The following is a 27,426-nucleotide window of genomic DNA, read 5'->3' on the forward strand; positions in this document are numbered from 1 at the left end:
AAGGTCAGAGATAAGCCACAGCATGACTTATGTCTGGAAACTCTGCCTTACAGTGAAATACTTAAACAGCTCATCTTATTAATGATAAGTTTAAGTAGTGATTTGCTTACTGTCCATTAAGTACTTGAAGGGAAAGGAAGGAGATATTTTACAGAACAGAACTCTTTCATCTCACTTCTTCATCTAGGATGGTATCTAGCAACTGAAGGTAGAATTCAGGGATCTCAGGGAGCTGGAAATAAATTGGCTTTTTACTGGAGGAAGTAATTAAGCATAGGAACAAATATATAATTTATTCATCACAATGATCTCCTCTGGCCTTAGAATTTACAAATCTGTGTTGGGTTCATTCCATTATTAATTCTAGCAATACATAAGTTACATAAGCAGTACATAGTTTGTAAGCTCCTGAAGTTAAATAGCTTGTCATTATTCCTAGGTCAGAATGGTACAAAGAAATTGTATAAGGACCCATTAAAGGCTTTTTCTTCAAAGACTTTTCTGTCTTTTGTTCTGGAGATGAGTAAGGATCATTTTTCAACGGAGGGGATCAGTAAAAAACTGAGGGAAATCTATCTAATGTAATGTTTTCACTAGAGTTGAAACTCATGAGACGTCAAAACTCTTCGTAGCTTACCTTTGGCTTTTGCCAGTGCACAACAAAAATATGTTGTTCAGTATAACATTTCTCCCTGCTGATCAGGACTTAGGGATTTCAGTCATAAAGTTCTGTTTTTCACTTCATGCTTGGTAGTGTTTGGCAGGATGCTAAACTGTCAGAACATAACCACGAATATCTGGATTTTAGCCTCCACTGACTCGTATCACAGGCTGCTTTAGGTTATGATTCTATTAGGAATACTTCAAAATAACTGGTCATTGAAGAGTAAGTACAGACCGAATTCTGAGTTTTTAGACACGTTGAACACCAGAACAATACTGTTATCTCTGTATTTTTTTTTCCCTTGAGTGCTACTTGTTTTGTTCTCAGGGATATCAGTTTGCTGTAATACAGATGAGAGATGACAAAAGTGAATTTTAGAGTATTGCGGCATGAAATCAACTACAGAAGGTAGAAGAGAATTATTCAGGGATGCTCAAATCTCCGTATCAGTGAAGATTCTAAGCTGTGAATCATGTAACTGGGTTTGGGTTGTGCCTTCAGCAGCTTTTCTCCACTTCTGTTTTCCTGGCTGTAAGATAGGCAGAACATGAATTTTCTTTGTGGGGAATTTGAGATTTACTCTGTGCGTAGGGCATCCTGAATTTTTCAACAGTATTACAGTGGATTTAGATCACTGCTAAACTTTAGGAATTGAATGCTGTTGGAAAGAATCTCATCTGCCATAAAAGAAAGGTAGCAGGTGTTGCTCTGTGAACTATTACCCACTCATTCAGCCCTGAGTTATTCTCATCAGATTCCTCCGGGTATAAGAGAGCAAACTAGAGATCCTATTCCAAGTGGGATTTGTTGGCATTCGCCAGTTCCTCTCATGAAATGGTGCCCAATGAAATGTTTTCCAGCACTGCACAAGAGATCTTCATAGAGGGACAGTTGTATCAGCTGTCTTATTTGTTTGGTGAGTACTTAAAGGAGAAGCCAGCACAGTAGATTCTCAAGATGCTGAAACTGTGGATGTCAGATTCTAGAAGCCAAAGCTTTTGGAGTTTGGAGACATTTAACTAAGCCTTCCTGGGTAGCCTTGATGATATACGACTGTTTAGAAGGATAGGATCACCCCAGCAAAATACTAGGATCTGATTTTCACGTGATAACATGGTATTTGCTCTGAAAAGTGTCTGAGTGTTTTGTAGTGTTCAGTTTCCAGCAGGTTGTCTTTGTCTTGCCCAGGGCTAGATGCAGCTCCTTAATGTGCAGGAGCCCAGGTGCACTCTTTTCCCTTCCTTGGCTCACATGGTATGGGAGAGTGGTTCTTTGGAGCAAAACATAATTCCTAGATGCTCTGCAGTCCCAGGCCTCACCCTTAGCCGCAGGGATGCTGGAGGGAAGCCAGATTGCCCAGCAGCAGCCTAGCTGGTGGGGACAGGAGGTAATGGGGACCTAAACCCCCCTTTAATTCCCACAGCAAATCTGTGGTCTTGACCAGACTTGTAGTTTGGTTTAGCTTGTGTAGTGCGGGTGGCTTCCCAGAATGGAAGCCCAGAAAATTGGCTGTTACAGAGAAAGGCGGAAGTTTCTTCTCAGGTGTATAAATACCTGATGGGAGGGAAAAAAGAAATGTGGAGCCAGACTCTTGATAGTAGTATCAAGGGAGACGACAAAAATAATGGATGCTGAGATAGCGAGAACTCCGTTTAAACATAAAGCAAAACTTCTGCACTGTGGGAATGGTAGAACAATGAAACAGTTCGCCTAGGGAGGCTGTGGAGATACCTCTGTGGAGATAAACAAAAAACCTGACTTGACACATTCCTGGGCAACATCCTCTAGATGAGCCGGTGGTTGGACTAGATATCTCCAGAGGTGTCCAACAATCTCAGATCTTCAGTGATTCTGTGTTTGTTTGTTGTGTTTTCTGTTTGTTTTCCATCTTATTCCCATCATATCTAAGTGTGAGCCAAAATTTGGCCCATGGTTTGCACAGTTATTTGATGCTTGTGTGAGCCTTTTGTACCAGTCCCATTCTCTCATAACAGCTAATTGCTGTTCAGAAATTTCACTCAGAAGGATCCCCTCTCTTCTTGCCATAACCTTCTTTTTTTTTCTTCTGCCTCTGTTATCTGATCAAAGGATTGAAAGCTGTTGCTTTGTTGCTGTATGAGCAGCAAACTGACTTTATTTGAGACCAACAAATACAGAATTTACTTTTGTTTTAATTCAGTTTTCTAGAAAACTAATAGTTTTGCTCTGAAATTACTTTTAGTAGCTCTTAAAAACCACTTACACTAATCACCAATCATATGCTTCACGGATCTGTTTCAGATGCAAAGTATTTCATGCACTAAAAATAAAAGCAGGCCAAAAAAAAAAAAAAAGAGAAAAAGAAAAGGAAATCCTGTGAGAATAGCTGGTCTATATTCCAGCCATGTGCAAAGAGGAATGCTGAAAGATACTGTCCAGATTTAATCATCGATAGCTGGCTTCTGCACAGGGAAGGGGGAAGAGGACCTCTAGGGAACTGGGAGATGCTTAACCACAAATTAATAGGGGCCTAGACAGTGTGCTGGAAAAATAAATCACTTTTTTAATGCCCTGTTTTTATACACTTTCATAAGTGTTTGATGTAAACCACTGCTAAAAATGGGATGGGGCATGTGTCATAATGGCTGCTCTCATATTCATTCTTGTTTGAAGTATGTGCCCGTGCAAAATTGCCTGCAGGTTGGCCTGTGTAACGCTGCTTCTTCTGTGCTCCTCCATCAAATCTGGGTCTTCTGCCAAATGTCTTCAGAAAAGTTCTCTGAGCTGCAATGTCATTCCTAATTGCCTCCTCTACGGTCTAGCCTGTACGCATCCATCTCATCAGGCATCTGTCTGCTTTCAAGAGGCTGCAGCACCATCATAAAACTCTAAAGTGTCTGTCCTTTAATTATAGAATACGTAAGCATCTCCTGCAGAGCGTGCATCCCCCTCATTGCTCATCAGGTCAGGAGCGCTGAGATGCTGGCAGCCTGGCTTGTTTGCAGTAACAGCAGGCTGGTGTGGTTATCCAAAGGTGGCTCGTTTATAGAGGTCTGTTGGTGGCGTGATCCTGGGGATTTCTGAATGGTGCGTGTCTCCTGGAAGCCCCCTGCTGCTAACAAGCACTTGGCCACTTGATGGCACTCTTCAATATTTAGTTAGTTGCAAATGCTATTAAATATACCAGTGTTTCAGAGCAGGGATAGAGGAAAGAGAGCCTCAGGTATTAAATAGTAAACCACTATCAAGATTGCAGCTTAAGCTGACCAAAACAAGAAAGGCAGGAGCAAGAGTTCAGCTGGTTGAGACAGCTGCTGCCAAATGTGTGCTGGTAGGATTAGCCTGGCTTCCCAGCTCTGGAGTGCTCTGTGGAGATGCGTGTTGGAGCCGGAAAGTGTCCTTCGGTCCCTGGCTTCTGAGGAGCTTATGCATTATCTGAGATTGTTAGGCTGTCAGTCGGAGGGTCAGAACACGAATGTATTCCTGAAAGCAACAGGAGTATTGCTTTGAATGGTATTGATGTTTGGAACTTTTATAGCCCCCATCAGTCACTCTTTTCCTCCCTCTGTGATGTGCATCCTCAGGAGTGCTGTGAGAAGCATGGAGAAGAAGGGACTAAAACCACATTAGCTGTTTGGCACAGCAGGGGCTGGAATACAGATCTCCCAGTTGCCAGTCTTGTGCCTTCATCGTATGGGCTCTCTCGCCCTTTTTTTTTTAAAATTTCTTTAGAGTATAAGTTAACATTCATAACATCAGGGCAGTTGCACTATTACTATTTGCATTGCAAAACCAAACCTTTATGAGTATCTTATTTAAAGAAGCAATTTTTAAAAGCAATTGTAGTGCCTGCTAAACCTATAATGCAAAGTCCTGTCTGATCAGAGCGAGAAAAGTCTGGTATTACTTGGAGCATTGCAGACTCAGCCCAGTCACATATTCCTTTTCTTTCTAGCACTCACCTGCTCTCTTTCATGTGAAGTAGGGGAGAGCCAAGCTGCAAGTCAAACACTCCTGCTATTTTTGGGAAGGCGCTGAGTCTTTTCATCCTGTTCTCCCCTGTTCTTGTTTGCCTCTGAGCCTCTGCTATAGCAAGCAGTGACAAACAGTGCGTTTCTCCAGGTGTTTCCTGTATCTTTAGTTTTTGTTGTCCCAGTTGACTGCAGCATCTTTCGTATTACTTTGCCAGACGGTATTTCAGGATAAGATGCAAACATTTGTGACAGCTCATTTCCATACAGGCTGTTTTTATCTATCGGTCTGTGCTTCTGAAGTGTGTGTCTTGCCTCTGACGTGTGGAGCCTGCAGCAGTTATTAGGACTGTGGCACGGCCTCAGGTCGTGTATAAATTACAGCCTGCCTCATTACCTGTCAATTTTGTCTTTTCCAAAATGTCCAAAAGATGTCAAAATCCTGTTTTTTCTCACTTCTACCCAAACGGCAAGTTCTGTGGTGCCTAAGAAGAGCCACAGCTGTTTAACGTTAACTCAATCAAGAGTACCAGGAATTCGTCCAGTGGCTGGGGAAAGGTGTCAGGCAGAATGATAAATGTGACATTGAGACATCTGAATAAACCACAATGATCTGTGATTTGCCAACACTGGACTGATAGGATTGCTCTGAGCCTGCAGAGCTTGCTGCTGACCGGAGGGCGTATGCTCATCCCTGGGGCAGCGAAATGCTCAGCCCAGCACAAGAGGTCTCAGCAGCGGGATTCAACTTCCACTGACAGATGTCAGGAAGTAAATGCCGGTGGAGTTATCAGCTGAGACACTGTCTCAGAGGGGGTGCTGTCGAGATCAGTGGTGGCCCTGCAGCTAGGCATTATTTTTGTTGGTCCTCTGGATGGAAATATAAACTCACAACAGATGAAATGTGTGACTGATGAAAGGCAGGTGGAGTTGTAAATCACGCTGTGAACCGGGCTGTTGTACAGAGTGATTAATCTTGTTGTAAATTGGAATTATAAAAACCAAATGCATTTTAATGCAGCCAAATACAACATTATATCTCTCTAAACAAGGAGGAGTGCTGTGTCTTGGAAGGCAACAACTCTAAAAAAAATAAAAAAATAAAGTAGGCTTTTGTGGACAAGCAATAAATTTGAGTTCCCAGTGTGATATTTTGGCAGGGAGGGTGAACATGATCTTGGAGTGCAAACAGGGACTTCTGGGTGGCAGCAGAGAGATGGTTTAAGCATTAGCAGGACTGATACTGGAATATTAAGTTTGATTCTGGAGCCAGCGTATTTCAGAGGATGCAGAAATACCTATAGGTAGTTAGTAAAGACCCCCAAGCTGATTTGAGTGTTGCAGAAGATACCTTAAAGATGGAGAGAGAACAATATCCAGTTAAAATCCTGGCTGCAAGTGAATTTTGCCTAAGCAGCACAAGTTCTAGCTATGTTATGTCCTCCACGTATCCGTGGAAAATCTCTTAATATTCTACATTTCTCCACATCTGTTGAGAAGTGGCTTTGCAGCTGTGAAGGCAGTGCCTTTGACTGGTGTGGCAAACCTTGTGATGGTTCCCAGCTTTTTGCTGAGCTCTGTGCCAGGCTGGTGAAAATAAATAGGATTTTTGAGTTCAGGTTGTGAAGGTTATCAAAAACGTGCCGAAAGGTGACTAGCATTCAGTTTTCAAGTATCTTAAGGAAGAGAAGGTGCCAGATATGAAAGAAGTCTTTCGTCCAACGGAGATAAGCAGAGTAAGAATTAATAGTGGGAAGACAGACAAGGCCAATAAGGAGTTAGGTGCGACTATTTAATCACTTGGAGTGATCAAGCATTCAAACAAACTATGAAATGAAACAATGGCCTCTCTGTCTCTTGAGATATTCAAGTGAAGAATGCACGTACCAGCCAAAACCAAGCTACAGGGTTCAGAGCAGGATATACCTGTAACGTTTGTGAGCTGTGAAATAGAGAAGGCCAAGCTTTCTGGCCCTGAGCTACAAAGTAATGAATTCTCAAAACATTTTCTTTTCTGGGAAGGGACTGTTTAGGTGGTTTGGTGTTAGTCTTTTCCCTGCTCACAGCGTGTTTCCCAGCCAGATCCGCAGTGATCAGCGTTTGTATCAACACAGCAATATACCTGCGTACTTGTGGACTCTCTAAGGAATAGAAACAAAATGGGCACCAGTGATTCCACTTTAAATCTCTTAGGGAACCTGGGATGGGGCCACCTTGAGCAGAGCCCCGTGAAGTCCTGGTTCTGCTCCCTGTTCTTCCAGCTTGCTGTAATGTCTTGGACAGTCTCTTGCCTTTCTCTTTCCCTTGGCTGTAAGAAGTAGTGCTGCAAATGCATGCTCAAAGCACTCCGAAGTGCTATAAAACTTCCAGTTATTATTGTTAGTCCTCACAAGCCTTTGAAAACACATTCAACACATGTCCAAACTCTCCGAGCGCCTTGGAAAGATTTGTTCTTTCTTGATTTTTCTCAACTTTTGGCATACAGTGAAGCTTGAAGTGCCAGCCGTTTCCTTTCTTACGGCGTGCCCATTCTGCGACCGCAGGGAAGTGTGGAGTTGGCAGAGCTATTTCAGTAAGCGAGGAGAGAGTCTTGCTGAAGCAGCACACGCTCACCCAGCATGTTCTACAGCGGGGTAGATGAGCCTGTGCTCAGTGCCACGCTGCACAGGTTTTGCTCACTGAGAGAAAAAAAAGTGTATTGAGAATTCATTAATTTGTGTCCTGCTCTGTCAACTGTGCCACGCAGGCTGTAGCACAGGCATATGCTTAGGCTGTGCACAGGGTTTTATACAACTGGGTATTAATTATAATTTGTTTGGGGACATTTGCTGGCCTGCAGATAACCTTTTTTGTCCTCTACCCTTTAAATATTTGAAAGGTGAGTAAACAGCTGAGCCACTTCATTGGGTACCCAAACTTTTGTCGTTGAAACCGATCTCTTCTCCCTGGAAGAGATCACGTAACCGGGTGTAATGCACAGCCAGCCCCTTCCCTTTGCTGCTCAGAAATCCAAGCCTAAAGGAAAGAGCCCCAGCCTGCAAGCTCGTCAAAGTGTGGGCATATCTAGGAAAGGAATGTAGATGTGCTTGTGCAGCTGTGATGCTCAGAACCAAGCAGCTGTTCACAGCCATGCTTCTCCATCTTGCTTCCTTTTTTAGATGGGCTCTTGGAGGAGAAAGGACGGATTTTAGCAGTGGTGTTTCCTTTTAGGATGGTGATTTTTCGGTCCAAGCCATATCAGTGAGACAGCTGGTGGTCTTGATTTAAAACAGACATGTATCATAGGATCTAAGATGTGAGGCTGTAGCGTTTGGGCTTCTAAATCCTCCAGAGAGAGCATAATTTGCCAGTTTATGACATGGAAATCTATAGCACTAGGTTCTTGAGTGGTAAAAATCTCTATGTTGACTTGTTACCATTGAGAATTCCCACTCTGAGATTTACTGCGCGTATATACAATTTACCCTGAGCATTGTAACTAACACTGGCCTCTAACTTGAGGATACTGTTGGGTTGAGCTTCCAGGTTTGGCCACCAAGCATTCTGTAAGAAATGGAGGAAAAACATGCATGCCTTATGGATTTTTTGTGAAGCAAACATGAAAGATGAAGCAAATCAAAAATTTCCATACAACAAACAAAATATTTTGATCTGGTATCAAATATTTATTTAAATGCTTTTAAATTCATCTAAGAAAAATATAAATGAAAAATATGTTAAAACAAGCACTAAGTAAATATCAAAGTGAAAGATTTAGATGCTTTTCAAGTTTTTGTTTTTGTTTTGCATGAGGTATTTGGTGATTCCGCAATGATATTCCAAGGTACCGTGCTCCCACTAAATTTTTTTTTGAAAAGGGTTTAGGTTGAATCTGCCCAGGTCTGTACGGAAGTACAGACAAATATTTTAGACAGCAGTGATAGCTGGTTTGAAACCCATGTCTGATTGCATGTGATACTTACAGGCTCAGTTCTCCAGGTTGAGACCAGTAATAATGCTATTGCATCTTACATTAGCAAAGCTTCTCTTCCCATATACACTTGTTACGTGTCAGGGTCTGCAATGTATCCTCCGCGCAGATGAACACTGAGGATCCTCATCACATACAGCTCTTCCTCATTACAGCGAGAGTCTGCTCACTCCTCTTTTTGCTGTACTGCCTTGCATCTTCCTGCACTAGAGAAGGACATCTCCTGCTGGCATGCTTGTCAGAATAACTGTCTAGTGTCTCTAGTGTCTCCAGCCCTTGTATCTCAGAAAAAGAGCCACATTTCAATTTGCGCTTTGTGGGTCTGCATGGGGCAGATGCTCTCAGCTCTTGCAGTGCATCCTGGTGCATCCGTGCAGCGCAGCGCAGCTGCCTCAGCTCTGATGTTGCTGCTTTCAGCTCCAGCAGTGGTGCAGCCGCTGCCAGCTCTTGGGTCTGCGCCCTTGGCTTTGCTGTGTGCTCTCTGTTCTTCTACCGTTGTTTCAGTGAGCTACCTGTGTCCTCAGAGACAGACTGCACAAGATTTGGGGCACACTGCAGTGCTCTGCTAGGTTTTGCTGAAAAACACAGGCCTTTTTGGTGAAAAGCCTGTGCTTTAAAGCTGTATCACAGACATGCTGCTTTGGGTTATGTGTTGTTCCCTGCCGTTCTGGAACATTGAATATCACTAATGAAATATGGCTATTTTTTTCATTTGTCAAAGAACAGGTAGGTATGTTACAGCTTAGGACTCTGGGTGAGATTTCACCCTTAATTGAAATAGATTTATATGCCTACTCTCTCAGAAGGTTATTGTTTTACTGGGATTTATGTGCCATGCTTCAGTGTTAATTGTGGATTATTCTCTTGACTTTGCCTTTCATCAGAATAAGCTGTACATTAGCAATCATATTATGCAGACTTATGTGCAGTATTCACACACTGTGAGTTTTAACCCGCGTCCACTGTATTTCATAACATACAGGAGGCAATGGGTGGGATTCAACTCTGGGATTAAGATGAGTTTAACAGTCAGTGGAGGCTTGGCTATTACAGTTAATGGAGCCCAGAGAATAAACCAGCAGGCCAAATATAGGAATCTTCTCTAAGGTGGGTTTTTTGAACTTAGGGGGAAGTAGATAGATTTATCTCTACGGATCATAATGGGAGCATAGTCTCTGAGTGCTCAGACAGACAGCCACAGCTAGACCTGCTTTTGGGTGTCTTAACCTGCAAACTAAATCCCATATTTCACTCTGTTAGGGCTTCTTTGTAGGACCTTGCTTTTCTGTTCAAGCTAACCTCCATGGAGGCTTGCTGATGCTGCTGAGCTATTTTTCCTGCTCCTTCACTTGAAGAACGTAGCTGGCCTGTGATACTGCCGGACTAGCAAAGAAACACCTCCAGAAATCAATTCAGATCTTTGGTGGGCTGAATCACTCTCTGAAGGTGTGTCTCTCTGCTGTCTGTGCAGGGAGCATGGGGGACAGCCATCTGAAGCCCCTCAGTTCAGTGCCAACAGAGAGAAAACAAATGTGTACCACAGACTTTCTGTAAACATTCCTGGCTGGCTGTTCAGCAGACTCCAGGAGAAATAAGCGTGTGAATCAGCTCGAGTTCAAAGGTTATATAGATAGATATGTTAGATATATAGATAGATGTTAGGTATAACAGTTTGACTTTCTAGTCCATTCTGATGTGAGTCATTCCTAGTAGGTCATTTCCGCAGCCTTCCCAAGTGTTTTTGCTGCTGAGGAGGGGAGGTATTCATCCTTATCAGGACCAGACCGCAGCCTAATACCAGTTCAATGACATTAGCTGGTTTAGAACAAAGACAGTTCTGTGAATTCTAAGGACAGGGCAAACCTCTGATGGAGAAAACATGTTCAATTCCCTTCAACTAGAATTCTAAGAATAAGCTTCCCTCCCTTCCAAAAAATGTGTTAATAATACTATTTGGGTTCTAATATATTTAAAGTGATGCCAGTATTGAAATCTCACCTTTCTGCAAAATATTTCTTTTCCCTGTTTCACCCCAGTGTACAGAAGGACCTGTGAAAAGGAGTGCTGCGTACTTGGAAAGCTAGAATATTTCCACCTTCCAAATACAAAGCAGCAGTAGTTGTTTTATTGATGTGCGGGTTGCTTTACTAATTCTTTGGATGTTCTATGTGTCCCTGATAAATTTGAGGCAAGTAACATCTATACCTGTGTGCTGATTTGGGATCAGCCTGCTGCCAAGGAAAGTTCTCTGAAGTTAGTGTTATCAAGGGGGTACACATTTACCAAGTCCTTATCCTGCAGGTTGGTCAAAATGTTAGGCAAGGCAAGAAGCACTTTTAAAAGGAAATGACTGTTCTGGAAATTAGATGCATAGTGGGTACTTAAATCACAGAAAACCATAAATCTGTTTCCCATATACTATGTACCAGACGGCATTTGACAGGAAAAAAACTGTTTGGAGAGATAGCTAGGATGCCCTCAGAGTGAGCACTGTGTTGATAGATTAGGAAAACTCCTCCTTTGCTTCTGGAGAGCTTATCTACATCAACAGCTTTTCTTCCCCTTTAAATGAATTTGGAAATTGTTTTTTAGACAAGCAAAAAACTTGAGAATTGCAGAGGACAGTCAGGACATAAGAAAAAAAATAAGAAAAAGAAATAGTCCTATTGAGAATAGGGAGAGCTAATTTCAGGCAGCACCAAGAGGTGAAAGTAAGCAGAAAAAAAAGGGGGGGGGAGCTTTTAGCAAGAGAGAGCTTCTATGCCAAACAAAGAGGAGATGTTAGACATAAGCTAAAAATAAAGCTGCAATGACTTGTGCATTGTACAGTTACGTGTAATGGCAGTGGAAAAGATGCTTTACAGATACTTCAGTGAAATGCTTTTCATTGAAGAAAGAGGGGAGGCTTTAATATCAAATATTGCCAATGTGTGCAATATTAAGGAAATTCAAGCATAAAGAAGGAAGTGTCCAGGAGGTTCAGATGCACATTTTCTCCAAGGCTCTTAAGTCTCCTCCTAGAAGTAAACTGCTAAAACAGTAGTTTTTCTGCATAAGCATGTTGTCCCCACATACCTTACATATCAATGAAGAAAAGGATGTTCAGATGCAGGCACCCCAACACGACCATTTAGTCCTGTGACTGATGTCTTTCCCACATAGCCTTGCATTCAGGTTGATTTTAGGCATAGGTGAATGCTCTCAGATCGTATATTGCAATAGCAAAGAATCTTAGAAACTGATTTAACAGCAAAAACTCTTTCTTGTTTAGATGACTTCATGAAGCAGAGCCATGGCATGCTCCTGCTCTACACCATGAAGAACCCCTCTTTCCCAGAGTATGTCTTCAGCAGTGAGAGTGGCATCATGTGCCTGGACATCCACAATGACCACCCCTACCTCGTGGCAGTGGGCTTCTATGACGGCAACGTGGCCATCTACAACCTGAAGAAGGCAACCTCCCAGCCCAGCTACAAGAGTAGTGCTAAGTCAGGAAAGCACACAGATCCGGTGTGGCAGGTGAGGGTGCTCTTCTTTTTCTCTAACTGGACTTTTAATTGGGCTGAGTTCAGGTACAGCAGGAAAAAAGTGCTGTATGGGCAGAGATGTTGGTTTAATACACGTGTTCGTGATTGATACTTATTTCAAGCTAATTTTGAAATACGCAGGAAAGCAAAGAAATTGCAAGAATTCTTGGTCTTCAACAGAGATTAAATGTGAGCAAAACTTTGTTTAAAGAATGATTTCTCCTTAGTTTTAATTATTATAAATGATTTCTGGTTTGGGAGGAACTGATGTCCTCTTTATAACACCATGCAATGCTGTTTATGTTCCAAATAAAAAATCAAAGGGCAACAAGTAACGAGCAGCATGTAAAACAGCATATCAGCCCTAAAAGAGAACTATCTTGGGCACAACAAACCCAGGGAGAGCTGTCTGTGGAATTGGCTGTCACTGAGATTCAAAACACCCCACCCTGTGGTTGATCTTGAAGTCTTCTAGTGAATTAAGAATTGTGATGTGCAGGTAATGCTCTTAAAGTAATGTCTCTTAAAATGCCTCCATGCATCTGTCACAGAGAGCCTCCAGGGAGATGATATTGTAAAGGACTGAGAAGAATATGTTGCTACATCCAGCTAGCTTTGTAGTTATGTCAACAGAGTAATCTGAGTTAAGATTGGAGCACTGGAAGGGGTATGTGCTTCTGATCTCATTCATAGCAGTAAAATTGTGGCAGCACAGATTTTAACATGGTCTGTATGATCCTGCTGAGGGGCAGTGATATGTGTTTGGTTTGCTAGCTTGGACTTACAGGTATTGCTGCCAAAACTATTGCTGTAAACTAATTTAGGCTTTCCTGCCTAATTCAGTCATACCTCCATGCACATAGTCAATACTCCTCATAGTCTGGCACGTCACGTGTGGTTTGTCCCCCAGATGCGGCTCCTTGTTATTGCATTTTGCAGTCAAAATCTGAGAAATCAAGGGATCCTGATGGGACTGCAGATGAATGTGGCACTTGCCAAGAGCAAGACTGGTGCTTGCTATAAACAGAGAGGTTATGCAAATGTAACATTTCAGAGAACACCTGAATTTTATATTGGCTGCTTGTCTGGCCAATGCTTTTCCCCTAGCAAACATTTGTAGTTTTTCTTACAGGTTTACATGGTACCCCAGGAGTGGGTTGTTATCATCATACAATGTGTCATGCACTCACACACAAAATCTGCCGTTACACACGCACATCCCAGAGGGCAGAGAACTCCAAGCTCCTCCTATTGCCTTTAGGGTTCCAGTAAAAAACAAACAAACAACAACAACAACAACAAAACAAAACAAAAAAAAACCACAACAACAAACTGTCAGTATAGTTAAGTTGTACATGCAGCTTTTTATGACCTTGCTGCAGCATCCTACAGGTGGTCACAGTTGTTACTGCACACTGGAGATGCCAGAATCACAGATCGTTTGTGATTCGTTCCCCAGATAATATTGGGAAGGACAGAGTATGCTTAAAGTGGCCTTACCATACAGAGCAGAAGCAGATACTCTGCAGTTTGTAAGGGGCTTTTAGAAGTAGGTTTATATGTACCTCTTGACAGCAATGTGGCTGTCACACGGGTGAAAAAATATATTAGGCACCCAAGGGAGATAGCTTTGCAGAGGAAAGAAGCTACCTCATGGGTATGGATAGACGTAGGTATGAGTAGCCTGTAGTTCCCATTTGTTTGCTTTACTTCCGAAGGTCAAGTGCTGAGAATCGTTACCCTTATTTTTCCTCCACAGTGAAGTACCTGTATTTTTAGTAAACTTTACAGTTTCTTACTTACCTTGCCATAAAACTGAGTGAGCAGAAGTAGTAATAAGGTGATCACACAGCTTTCAGGAAAAGAGCTTGCACATCTGTTGGTAAGATCTGAACTGTAGGTATTTGTCAACATCAAGCAAAAAGTTTAGAAAGGGTTTTCTCTCCTTTTGATGGGAGAAAATTAGACTTGAAGCACGATTTGTTATGTTGAGACACAGGATAGTTATTCCTCATTCAACATCTAATGGTTCTAGAAAGTGGTGTCTCATTTTCCAGATGTGGTTCAAAGATTCTCTGTTCTCCCCCGCCAGCACCCCAACTAGTGTGAAACCTGTTCTTTGTCTAGACTTCTCCTTGCAGTCCTCACTTACATAGAGACTGCAAGCCCATGACTTTGAAGACCAATTAGAAAAGTAACAAAGCTCTCCTGAACAATTAAGAGCATTTGTTCTCTGGACTGCCTGGCTCTTTCCTTTTCAAACAATGCAGCCCTTTTCACAATGGAAGCAAAATGGAAAGTGAGTAAAACAGCCTGGCAGCTCTTTTCTTTTCCATTTCATCTTCACTGATTTACTAATATCTCAGTACGTTTGCATAAAACAAAGCCAGTGTAACATATCCCATTATTAAGAACAAAATAATATAAAATTTCTAATTCTGTTACCTAAGAGTGAGTTCATCTGCCTGATACTGTTTGGTTCCTGTATCTTTAAAGAGCATAGCAATAGCTTCTGGTGGATTTGGCAAGTGTCTTCCATGTATTAAGTCCTACTGCAGTATAAATAAGGGAAAGTTCTGGTTTGTCTTAAATTAGACATTTCTCACTGCTTACTACCAATGGATTAAATTCTAAAGTCAGAACTCTGAAAAAGGAAAAGAGAGGAACAAGCAAGCACATGGACATGCAAACGTATACGCATGCAGTGCAGTGTGCCTAATGCAGCCACCAAAGCCTTAGGTCTTACAGGAACATAGAATTAGAAATGATCTCACAGGTCAGTGAGTTCAGACCTCTGCCTTTGCAAACACCTGCTCAAAAGGAGTCAGCTCCTGGGAAACTGTGTTCTGCTGGGCAAAAGCCTTTGTGAGGTTAGGCTAAACCCCACCTTAATTGAAATAATGCTCTAAGCGATAAGCAAAAGCTTCACACCCGTCATCTCTGATCATCATAATTTTAGGAAGAAATTTACTTCTTCACTCAGAGGGTACTGAGGCACAGGCTGCCCAGAGCAGCTGTGGCTGCCCCATCCCTGGCAGTGCCCAAGGCCAGGCTGGATGGGGCTGTGGGCAGCCTGGGCTGGTGGGAGGTGTCCCTGCCCATGGCAGGGGGGTGGAATTAGATGGTCTTTAAGGTCCCTTTCAACCCAAACCACTCTGTGATTCGTTCTATGATCTCCAGCACTGAGTACTCCTAGAAAGCAAGTCCCTGGGCAGGGTGTCTGCTTCAGGCAGTGGCTCAGTCCCGGAGCTTGGCTCTGGCTGTTAACCAGGGTGGCCAAAGTGGTACAACTTGACTAGACTTGGGCATGTGGAGCCCGCAAGAGCAATCTCTTGAGAGCTATGAGCCTTTGAGCTATGTTTTTATTTTTCTCCTGTCTTTTAAAAAATAAATATTATGATTAGTCTTTCTTTATAGCTGAGAACAGTGCTTTTTTTCTTATTCTTCATCCCTGGAATATATGAAATATTTTAGATTTGAAGCATTGGGAAGGTGGAGCAGTTCAGAAACAGGGATTGGTAATAAGCTGTCGCCTGTGTCAAAGTTTTTCTTCTGCTCAGTCTCTCTCTTAAAACACTTCTTATTCAACAGATTTGTTTCCACCGTGTGCTTCTAGTCCACTTCACAACAAAACAAGGACTTTCTTTCTGCTTGATGCTGGGATTAGTACAGAGACAGTACTGCTGCAGGGGATTGGATTTTTTTTCTCACTTGCACACCGTCAGAATTGCTAACTGAATTCCCAGAAAAGAGTGTTGACCCTAAGATCTGCAAAAGGAATATTTCTTTTGGCTGTGCTTAGAGGAAATCTCAGCTGTGGCAAGCTTGCCCATGTGCACAGCTTGGTTTGGAATTGCTATGGAGAGGTCACTGGTCAGAAAAACAACTTGGTTCATTGTTAACTTACTGAACCTGATCTTGCCGGCCTGGGAGCTGACACCATGGAGCTTCAGATGGCATCCTGAAAGAATTATTTTCTGCCTTCTGTTCATGCACAGGAGGAGAAAGGGCTGGTTGCTGCTCGCTAACTCTTCACCAAATGCTACTCAGGTTAAATATGATGCTCATGCTTAAGACCAAAAGGGCAAGGAAGCATGGTAATAGTCTGCAAACTGCCAAAGGAAATAGTCTGCAAACTGCCAGAGGGAGTGCCAGCTTGCATATTAGTTTCCCATTCGAATATGTGGAAGTCCCATCTCAAAAGTAAACCACATAAAATACACCTGAGACTCTCTCACAATAATTTGCCCTGCAATTGTGTGATCTCTTCTCCATCTCTACCTTCTGTGTTGAAATCTAAGTCCTTAAATAACTCTACAGCAAATCTTGGCAGTTCATGAAGCCACACCAGACTCACCTGGTGAGATCTTGGTTTGCTGATGGAAGTTAAGTGCATTCAGTTTCAGAGACCCTTTAATGTCAGTATAACCTGCTGTTTTCCACCCCACTCCATGCTGCTGGGCACAGTTCCACAAAATTCTTCACTGTGAGGGTGGTGAGGCCCTGGCCCAGGCTGCCCAGAGCAGCTGTGGCTGCCCCATCCCTGGCAGTGCTCAAGGCCAGGCTGGATGGGGCTTTGGGCAGCCTGGGCTGGTGGGAGGTGTCCCTGCCCATGGCAGGGGGGTGGGACTGGATGGTCTTTAAGGTCCCTTCCAACCCAAACCATTCTGTGATTCTATGATTCTATGAAGCTGATTGTATTCACTGCACCTAGGAGAAAAAAAAAAAAAAAAGCATTTTGTTCATAATCCACTGTCAAACCAGCACATTGTTTCGTTTCTGATGATGGCCACTCTCCTAAATCTGTCATCTGCAGTCAGACAAACAGCTTTTGCAGCTTGCTTTGCTTCAGAGATGTTACTGCTTCATATAATATTTTGTTCCTTTGGCTTCAGGCAAACAAAGAGTTTGATGCAAAGAAAACAAAACAAAAAGAAAAGACAGAAGGTTGCTATCAAGGTCAGAATAAAGATCAGCTGTCTCAGAACAGGCTTGACTCTCTTCCTGTTGCCTTCACTGCTAAGGAGCACAAAATGGATGTTTGCTGGGGATAGTTCGGTGATAAAACCTCATTCAATTCCATAAGAATACTGTTAGGGAATAACTTCAGAGGAGAAAGAGACATTTGGAGAAGAGAGGAGAGCAATAGAAACCTGAAACCAAGATGGCTGGACAGGAGATACGGATGAGGAGAGTCAGCATGGCATGGCTTATCTTGAGAGCTGGCAAGTGGGAGAATGTGGCCCAAGGGGATAAGAGAGCAGAAACCTGCAGGCAAGGAGCATTCAGCGCTGAAACTCTAGGGTAATAAAACCAGACACATCTTGTAGTGGATCAGTGCAATGTCTGCACAGAGGACCTTCCTCTCCACCCCAGGTTTTCTCCTGCTTTTCTCCATCTGCCAGCTCTGTCTTGCATTCCTGGCCCAGTGCAAGCAAGGCAAAAAGTCTTATTCACCTCTTACATCCCAGGAGTAAAGCAGGATGCTGTACCCTCACCTAAGAGTCAATACTTCACTTTGGTCTTTCAGCACATGCACAGAAGTACAGAGGTGTGGTAAGAGCATCCGTGGGCCAACCAGGGGGTATTTGGGGCCCAGAGAGTTCAATCTGACAGACGCTTCCCTGCTGGGGCAGTCCTTAGCTGCAATCCTACTGCCAACAGTGAACTCTGAGTCCAGGGACAGGCTGCTGCAGCATCAACTGTGCTGGTCTGTCGGGGATCTGCCACTGCACTCCTTGCTGCAGCACTGTGAGGCATATCGTGGCTCTCAAACATCTGTCCTGTGTTCGCTCCCGTGTCCTCTCCTGGAGGGAAGTGTGGGCTGGAAGGACTGTGCTTGGGAAGGACCAGGTGCTTGCTGTAGAAAGCGGGGTAAAGAGCAGCAGCTTTCTGGTCGTCCTTAGTTGCTGGGGAGCTCGCTGCAGAGTCACAGACTGACTGTAGGAAACCCTGTCTCTCACACAGTCAAGTTTCACCGCTCTTGGGGAAGGCTCTGTTGGGCTGCAGGAGCCTATCCTGAAGCTTTAGGCTCGTTTAGGCATGGTGGAGGTGGTGGAAAGTGCAAGGCACTACTGTGGCAGAAATGCTGGATAAAATCTTTTGCTTCGTGTTTGTAGCTTGTTGAAAACCTTTTAACTCTTTTTGAGCCACTTTAAGGTTAGAAAAGGTAAGTGTCCAAGTGTTTCTTCCTAAGTATCTTTGACAATAATAGACAAAATCCCTGTTCTTTTAACTTCAGTATTGTATTTTTTGAGATGGTATCAGGCTGTACCTTCTGGAGGATCAGTTTCTGTAACTGGCTGTTTTGTAACTGTGCCTTGGGTATGGATTCTTGCAGGTTAGAATTTCTCTTGCAAAAACATTGAAACCCTCCCTTGCAGATCATGTAGCATTTATCTGAAAAAGTGTTTTTTCCACTTTGATGCTGCTTTTCCCTCTGTACTTCATACAGATGCTCAACTTATTTTCTGCCTTGTGCTCTCACTGCTGCTTGCTTAATAGATTCTTCTCTAGGTGTTGCTCTTCTCTCTCCCAGTCCTTTTACTTGAGATCCAAACCTTCTTACTGTGGATTTTCAGGTTGTCTGCAAGCAAAGTCTATGTAATTTTATTTGCCATTTAGTTGTACTGATGCTGGTTTGTTGAGAAACCTTCACTCATAAAATTTGAGAGTCACTCATAAAATGTAAGTCTTTAGACCTTGAGATGTTGGAATGTGATAGCCCGTGCTTTCAAAGGGCAGAGAAGTTGTAATGCATTTGTTTGTTTGCTTGGGTCTTTGAATCCTGCTCTGCTGCTTTAGAGCAGTCACAGAAGTTAACTAAATATTTAACAGAAACCAGGAAGCTATGTTGGATCTTTGTGGAAAAAATGTGTTTCTGCACTGGCCTGTAAAATGTGACTGCTGATTGCTGGATCCTCAAAATAGATGGAGAAAGCAGCCAGAGCGGATGGCTCTTACCGGCACTGATGCAGCCTGTGAACAGCAGAGTGCTTCTCTAAGGAAAATGAAATAGCGATGAGGGAGCGATAAGGGCACAGCGCAAGCTGAGCAGGATGGTGCAAGCGAAGTCGCCCAGCTGTGTAGCGGGATGTGGGGAGCAGGGGCTGCCACAGCTCCCACCTTGTTCCTGCTGCCAACACCGCGGTGAGCTCGGTGGTCAGGGATGCTCAGCACCTGGCAGGTCCTGGGGCCAGCTCTCCCCGTCCCTGCTGCGAGCCTGCTTGGTCCTGCAATGATGGGAGCCTTCTGTCAGGCACATTACAGATGCTGTCTCCGATTTAGCAGCATCAGACAGCTTGGGGATTTGGATGCGAGCCTGCCTGCTGTGTGTCTGCTGTCCCTGAGCACGGAGCGGGGAACTTCTTATTTTGTCTGTAAATTGGAAATCTTGCTCAATGAGCACAGTCAGAATTGAAACCGGGAGCTGTGAATTGCAATTGGTTAAATACCCCTGAGCTTTGCTGGCCTCTGGCACCCATCATTCAGCTGCATGCTGTGTCTGACATGGGAGCACCACCGTTGACAGGACAAACAGGAGAGAGTCTAATGGCTAAAGGGTCCTTGCTCCTCAGCTGTTAACATACCAGCCTAATAAATACAGAGGGAAGTGCTGTGAGAGGAATAAGTAAGCAGATTCCTGGTGAAACGCTGTACAAAGCAGAGCATCCAACTCCCAGCAGGAGGAAAACAAACTGAAAGTAGGGCCAGCCCTTATCCAGTGCTATTTATAACTGAGCTCTGCTTCCTCCAGATAAATCTGAGTCTCTGAAGCATGAGCAGTGTACAAGCCCCAGGCTGGGCCTTTGCCCTGTATCAGTGTTACTCCCATGGCCATGCTCTCTGCTCAGGTCCATGCTGCGTCCCTCCCTCTATCACCAAATGTGCTCTTTGATAGAAAAGGTTTCTCTGCCCTCTTTCTGCATCCCAAGTTAATGTGTGCTGTTTGAAGGCGCTGGTGCAGTGGGTCCGATTCCTCGCTCCTGTCGCAGCTTGGGGCTGTGAGTCCCAGGATGATGCTATCGAGGTGGGAGGCAGTTGATCTAGCTATGGGAGAGAAGTGATTTTCCAAAGAGGAGTGTTTATGGGGTTAAATGTGACATGGGAGTTTATTTTACGAGTCTACGGTGCTGATAAACACATCTGAATGTTTTTCTTCAGATATCAGGAAGCTTTCAAGGACTTTGGATGAAAAAAACAACCAGGAAGGCTTGTAGAAAAGCTTATGAGTAGCCATATGCTGCCAGAATGACAAGGGGCATTTGTAAATTTATTAGATGAGAACTTCCTGCTATTGCCTGTAGCAAGAGGAACAATCTTTCACTGGAGAAGCCTGTTGTTTGCTTGTACCCATGAAAAAGCCATCAGCAGCATTCCTGTGATGCAGGTGACTGATAACCTGTGGATGTGAGCTGCTCTGGGAGCACCGGGGCACTCCTGTGCTGTGCCTTCCCTTCCAGGATGCTTTGAGATGTTTTTGGTTTGCAGAGCAGTAGCCTGAGGAGTTCTTCCTCGGTGAGGATGGGGTCCTGCCAGGCTGGCTGCTGTGGATGATGCCTAACTTCTTTGTGGGTGAAGCAGCTGCCTTCATTTCAGTACCTATGTACTGTTACCAAGCCTGTAAGCCACCCTGACCTTCCTAACTGGCACAGAAAAGCTGTGGTACACAAAAAGACAGTAGCAAAAGTCAGGAGATATCCGATTAAATCCCGACTTCTGCTTCAGATAGAATGGCAGGGAGTACCTTAGGCCAGAATTGCTCACTAAAGATATGAGAGAGAAGAAAGGAGCCCAAACTAGACTGGAAGGTATCAGAATCTTTGAACATTTTGACATTCATCAGCCATCTAAACTATTTCCTCTCTAATGCACTCAGTACACCCGAGTGTTTAAATATTACTGGCTCACCTTTGGGAGGAGGTAGTCATTGCAGACCTTATCTCTTTAATGGCTTCTATCCTGAGGGCTAGTTTACATCCTAAGCACTCTGAGCTTATCCATTCTGTGTCATTACATGATTTTACAGTAAAACGTCAACATATTTTTCTACAAAGGACAGAATAACACTAAGAACCCTCCTTTGCTTTGCAGCTCCCTTATCTCTAGATTGCTGTCATAGCTGGAAACATTTGCATTTAAAAGAAAATCCAGATTCTAAGATAGGAACATTTGTCATTGGATTTATTTTTAAGTGTTTATGTATATATGTAAATCAAAGTAATTTTTATTTATATCTCTCCATCAGCTTTTACTCAAACTCAAAAGACTTGTCTGCTATACAAAGCAGTCTCATCTATTGCAGTGAATGAAGCAGTCAGTGTGGTTGGATTTGACACACAGTAAACTCATGAGAGGTGATATTGAATTTCAAATCAGACTGAACCTTCGTTTCTGGAACAGAAAAACTGTTCCTGAATCGCAGAAATGAGAACGGGCACAGGCCAGTATGGCGTCATGGATATTACGATACCATTCCTGAAGTGCTTTCTTCAAACTGAGATTGAGTAGCCTAGCTGTCTTCACCAGTACTGACAGACTGAAGTAATTACCTGGAAAGTCTTACATGTAACACACCTCTTAATGCACATGAATAGGATTTCTATAATTCCCCCTGACCTGGCAGTATCACTTTGCTGAATCCTGCACCACCCTCTGATTTTTCTTCTGCACTACTGCCACTAGAAATTCCCTAATTTCTACTTGTTTACGTGCTTTCTTCTTCCTGTCTGTGTTTCTCTGTACTTCTCTTTATCAAATTTCATCTTGTTGTTTTCAGACTGTCTCCAGTTTGTCAAGATAACTTTGAATTCTGATCCTAACAGAATCCTTTGTCTCTGAACTGTGTCATCTGCAAATATTCTCTGTATTTTGCCATCCCTTATGCAACCTTCTAATGAAAATATTGAATAGAACTGGACCTAGGACAGTCCCTTGTGGGAATCATCTACAGATGTTCTCCCAAGTGCTCAGGAAATCAATGATTATTACTCCTGAAGATTCATTTTTTCAATCATTCATCCACTTCATAGTAATTACATCCAGACCTAATTTTCTTAGCTTGCTTCTGAAAACATCACAGGGAGTATGCCAAAAACCTTAATAAATTAAAGGTATACCACATCTGCTTCTTTCCTCTAATCCTTTAGACCCATTAGCCTGTCAAAGAAGGAAATCAATTTTGTTTTGACAAGATCTTTCCTTGACAAGCCCATATTCACTCTTCCTTATCTTCTTACCCTGTAGATGCATATTGATGACTTAATACTTTGTTCCAGCTCTCAAGGTTCAGAGTTAGGCTGACTGGTCCTCAGTCCTTTAACCTATCTTTCAAGACAGGTTTTGTTTTGGATTTCCTGGGGACGTTTTTGCTCTGTTCCTATCCTCCAGGACCTCTCCTAGCTTCCTTAGATAATTCCTAATGATTCAGAGATTGCTTCAGCTGCTCTTTAAGCACCCTAGGGTGTATTTCATCAGACCTTGCTCAGTCGGATATATCTGTCTTATCTCAGTATTCTGGCCTCTGCTGCTTAAAGTTAATTTTGTTAAATATCTAGTCACAATTTATCTTTTTGTATGGTACTAAAACAAGGAAGGCCTTAACAGTTCTGCTTTACCTGGGGGTTGTGGTAGCACCCACCTTTATACCTAAACACGGTCTAACAGAGGCTCAGATGAATATTTCTGGGATATCTGATTTAGGCTCCAGGCCCAAAAAGTCACATCACCCTCAGAAGAGTCTCCAGCTTCTTCCCCACGCAGGCATCCCAGGCAGTGACAGGAAGGTATTGCCCCACTCCTGAGGGCTGCTTTTCTTCGTGAGGTTTCTGGGTGTGCAGACTCTTGAGTCTGACAGTGGCAGCTCAGCTCTCATATGGCAGGCCTGATTCTTCCTCTCAGGGCTGGCTGCTCCTCTTCAGCTGTGGCTGGACTCATCCATCTGCTTTGCTTTTACCAGCACCATGTCTAGAGCTGAGGGATGTGGATGGGGACAGGGACTATGCTTTCACAGCAGGGCTTCTGACAACAAAATCAAGGGCTAAGGTCTTTCCTGATAATGTTGACCAAAACTGTTATTTTGTCACAGCTCTTCCATTCTTGCTAGATGTACCACAGCAGAAATGCTGTCTGCTCCCCGGCGTGATACACAAGAATGGTAAAGAGCCCTGACACATCCCAGTGATCTCTTTTGCTGAGCATGCACCACAGGGCAGGAGCCCTTTATGCTGTACCCCACCATCCTGGCTCCAAGATGGACAAGCTGGCCACCCCATAGTTTTGGTGCTCCTCATTGAGAGGCCAGCTGGAGCTTACCTGGCTCCTCCCTGCCTGCCTGCTGAGTCTGCCTTTGGTAGGAAGCCCAGACTCACAAGAAGCCAGGGAACAGCCAAATCTCCTGTTATAGAGGTATCATTTGGCCAAAGTACAGAGGAGCAACATCTTCCCCAAGTATAGACTCAGCCAGAGAGACTGGCTGGGCTGCCTTGACCTAAATCTTGGAATAATCAGTATGCACTAGGTTATCACAGCCCTTTAAAATTGTCATTCTTGCCTCAAGTTAAGATGAGTCATCTATATATAGCTCGCTATTTGCCTTTATCCCAACTAACCATGCTAAGAGTTGAAGCTTTCTGTCTTCCTCCTTCCCACCTCCACACAGAACAACTTGCACTGCTGCCTACGTTAGCACTAAGGACTCCAGACACTGCCCCGCTCCTCTGAGGCTTGCTCTGCCCATCTCTTGGGATGCTTAAAGATTGACACTGGAGTTACTTTCCAGGTACTTTGTCTGGAGCGCAAGTCCTCTGAGGAGCAGCTGAGGGAACTGGGGTTGTGTAGTCTGGAGAAGAGGAGGCTCAGGGCAGAGCTTGTGGCTCTCTACAGCAACCTGAAAGGAAGGTGTGGGGAGCTGGGGGTTGGCCTCTTCTCACAGATAACTAGGGATAGGACAAGAGGGAATGGCCTCGAGTAGCACCAGGGGAGGTTCAGGTTGGAAATGAGGAGGCATTTCTTCTCAGAAAGAGCAGTCAGGCGTTGGGACGGGTTGCCCAGGGAGGTGGTGGCGTCACCGTCCCTGGGGGTGTTTAAGGAAAGGTTGGACTTAAGGACAAAGGAAGGTTGCTTAGGGACAGGGCTTAGTGGGTGACAGTGGTGGAAGGGTGATGGTTGGACCAGATGATCCTGGAGGCCTTTTCCTACCTTTATTTTTCTATGTGAGTCTTGTGCTTTCTAGGTGAACACGTGAGTCGCTTTTGGGGGGGTCACTTGTGACAGATTTCAGGAGAGCAGCCATGTGCCTTGCATGTTCTCTTCCTTGGCTTCGCTTTTGAGAGCTGCCTGAGGATCCTCAGCAAGGCTCGTGTATGGGGCCAGGCTGGGGAGCCTGGTAAGCAGTAAATGAAGAATGGCTGGCAATGTGCTTGATCAAGGGCATTTGGGGACTTTGTTATAGAGGTACTACTTTGTCTCAGCAGCAAGGAGGGACAAACTCTTTGCTCCAGCAAAATAGGATGTCATTGGACTTGGATCAGCTGACTGACTTAGGAGATTTTCACCATAGCAGATCCCTTGGGCAAACAGCAGAGGCAAGTGATACAGGGAAGGAAGTAAACAAAAAAAATGACAATTTGTCATTTACAGGAGGAGAATGTGAAAAATTTATTCTCTGCTGGTAATGAATTGATGTTTTTGGATGCTGCTCTGCTGAGAGTCACTGGCAGGAACCAATAAGAAACACATTCAGAGGTGATAGAGGGAAGAAATGAAAACTGCTTCGTAGCTCAAGTCGAAGACTACTGTAGAAGAGTCTAGGGGAATATGTGCACCAGAACACAAGAGAGATCAGCCTGGCTCCAGAAGATGTGACACAGAGTGAAATTTATCATAGACTTCAGCATGCTCCCTCTGCATGGTGCTGTGGCAGCCTAAAACCAGGAGAACAACAAAATGGAAGAAGTATTCTCCACGCAGACCAGAGTAGCCACTGTTTGGACTAACACGTCCAGATTTGGATGGGTCCTGCTCTGTGGAGTTTGGTCTGTCTACCTCTTTGAGCATCCACGCTGTGTTCATCTGTCAGCTGCTGATCTGGGCCGTCGTGTGATGGATGCAGCCATGAGAGCTTGCGCCCGTACTGGGGAAATGTGGTTTTGACAGAGGGTTTGTGTCTGTGCTTTGCTGCAAGGGCAGGCACAGCCGGAGAGAGCTGAGGGGCAATTACCTCGCCATGTCTGCAAACCTGTTCAAGGAGCAGATGTTTGCCAGTGGGAGGCCTTCAGTAAGTCTTTGGTCAGTGTGGATGTAAGAAGTGTCCGAATCTCCCTACTTAGCCCCGTGTGCTCATGGTATGGAGAAAACAGTGTGTGTGGGAGAGCAAGGGTGCTCTCTGCAGATGGTGACCTGGCTGCCTCAAAGGACTGGGAATCACTTGTGCTCCTGCAACACACAGCTGGGCTCCTGAGAGACTGGGACTCTGTTCAGCTACGGCACGAGGTAGGTGAATGCCCTGACCTGCTGGGCTGAGCAGGATGGCAGCTCTGCAAGGTGGGCTGTCTCTAGAGCTCAGTGGTGAATTACAAAGGGGCTCCTGAAGAACAGAAACAAGTACACGTCTAAAGCTGAGTATTGGAGAAGAGCATGAAGACAAAGAGAGTTAAAGAAGGTGGAGGTGCAAAATGAGCTGTAATTATCCAGGGTCATAAAAAGGAACAGAACATATTTGTGAAGTGTATTAGAAGTTAAAGGAATGAAGAATGTAGGCTCATTACTAAAGCAAGCTTTCAGCTCATATTGAGTGGTATGGAGAAGAATGAAATATTTGATGCTATCCTGTTTAATCTTACAATAAATGTATGAGACCGCCTGCTTAATATGATTAATGTATAAAGGAGGTGAAAGCATAGTTCAGAATAGGGAAAGAACATATTAAATAATGTTTAGATGAGACAGGTGTGTGCTCATCATCAGGATCAGCTTAAACGTACCCTGGAGTACTTAGACTTTGCCAGAGCAATTTCAGACCATTAGCAGGCATTTTAGGGAGTTTTGTGGCTATACGCATGCTGGATTTTAAGCAGAGGTTAGTGTTTTTGTGCAAGCCTTTATGCAGCATCTGATCAGACGGAATACAAGTGTTGGGGTGTACCCTGAGACGTGGACGAAGGGAAGCATCGCCCTGCTGTTTGCTGTGGGTGGGGACACATTCACATGCCCATGGCGTGAACTGACTGGAATAGTGAAGAATGTAAAGCCTGCTGTATTCAATCCCAAAACACATTTCAGTGATGCCATGGAGCCAATGTCTGGCAGGAGGTTTCTGCAGGTGCTTTCCTCAAAGGGGCTGTCCTTGTATGCAGGAGGGACAGTGGCATGGACAGGGTACCAGAGACCAGAAATTTGTGTCTGAACAATTCACCAAGGCTAGAGGCATCCTAATCCACCCTCAGCGACTCTCAGAGCATGGATGAGAGCACAGCAATGTATTGGCAGCACTCCAGCCTGCACAACAAGCATGGCCGTGAAAAGGAGGAAAGATGTAAAAGGACTGGAAGAAGGGAAAAAATATTTGCGTACAAATGGTAGGATTGGACCAAGGGAGTTACTGACCAAACTGACCAATTTTGATTGCTGGAGAAACATTGGAACAAATGGCAAAACCATTTGTAAATGTCTAGATAATAAGGTGATTCAGAGAAGCCGACATGGATTTGTCCAGAATAAATTGTCAAGCCAGTATAATTTCTTTTTTTTTTTTTCTGTTTTTCTTTTGTTTCAGAGAAATGGGCCTTGTGAAGAAGGGGGAGGCAGCCAAGGTTATCACCTCTATCTATCTTGGCTTGACTAAAGCTTTTGATCCAGGCTCACACAGTGACATTCTTATAACTGTAGTAGAGAAATATGAATTGTATAAAATCACCATAAAGAGGCTGCTCAGGTGGCTCAGGCTGTGTGCTTAAAGAGCAGTTATCCAGGGCTTGCTGTCAGATGCTTCAAGTGAGACCCTCGAGCTGTCAGCCTGGGTCTTCTTTTGATCAATACTTTCATTAACAACTCAGATTACAGAATAAGGAAGCCCCCTTGGGAAGATGAGACACTTTGCGGGACATGATTATGTTCAAAATGATCTTGATAAATTGGAAGAAAGGTCCAAAATCAATGTGATGAAATTCAATAAAGACAAGAGCAAATACTACATTTAGAAAGGGGAAATTAAATGTACGGATACAAACCAGGGGATGACTGGTTAGGCAGCAGGGTGCCAGAAGGAGAGTTTATGGCAGATCACCCACCACCAATGGTCAGCAATGCCACACTATT

The 27,426-nt window shown here is 43.9% G+C and overlaps 1 protein-coding gene across 3 annotated transcripts in view; it reads left to right on the top strand.

Annotated features, from left to right (window-relative positions):
• DNAI1 (dynein axonemal intermediate chain 1) overlaps nt 1-27,426 on the top strand; it is a 141,160-nt gene that overhangs the window by 52,628 nt on the left and 61,106 nt on the right. For all 3 annotated transcript variants that reach the window (XM_048048552.2, XM_048048553.2, XM_048048554.2), the window contains one exon: nt 11,856-12,103. In XM_048048552.2, the coding sequence (XP_047904509.2) occupies nt 11,856-12,103 (248 nt within the window). The remainder of the gene's footprint in view (nt 1-11,855; nt 12,104-27,426) is intronic.

Source organism: Anser cygnoides, chromosome Z, assembly GCF_040182565.1.
Source record: "Anser cygnoides isolate HZ-2024a breed goose chromosome Z, Taihu_goose_T2T_genome, whole genome shotgun sequence".
NCBI classification, from domain to species: domain Eukaryota; kingdom Metazoa; phylum Chordata; class Aves; order Anseriformes; family Anatidae; genus Anser; species Anser cygnoides.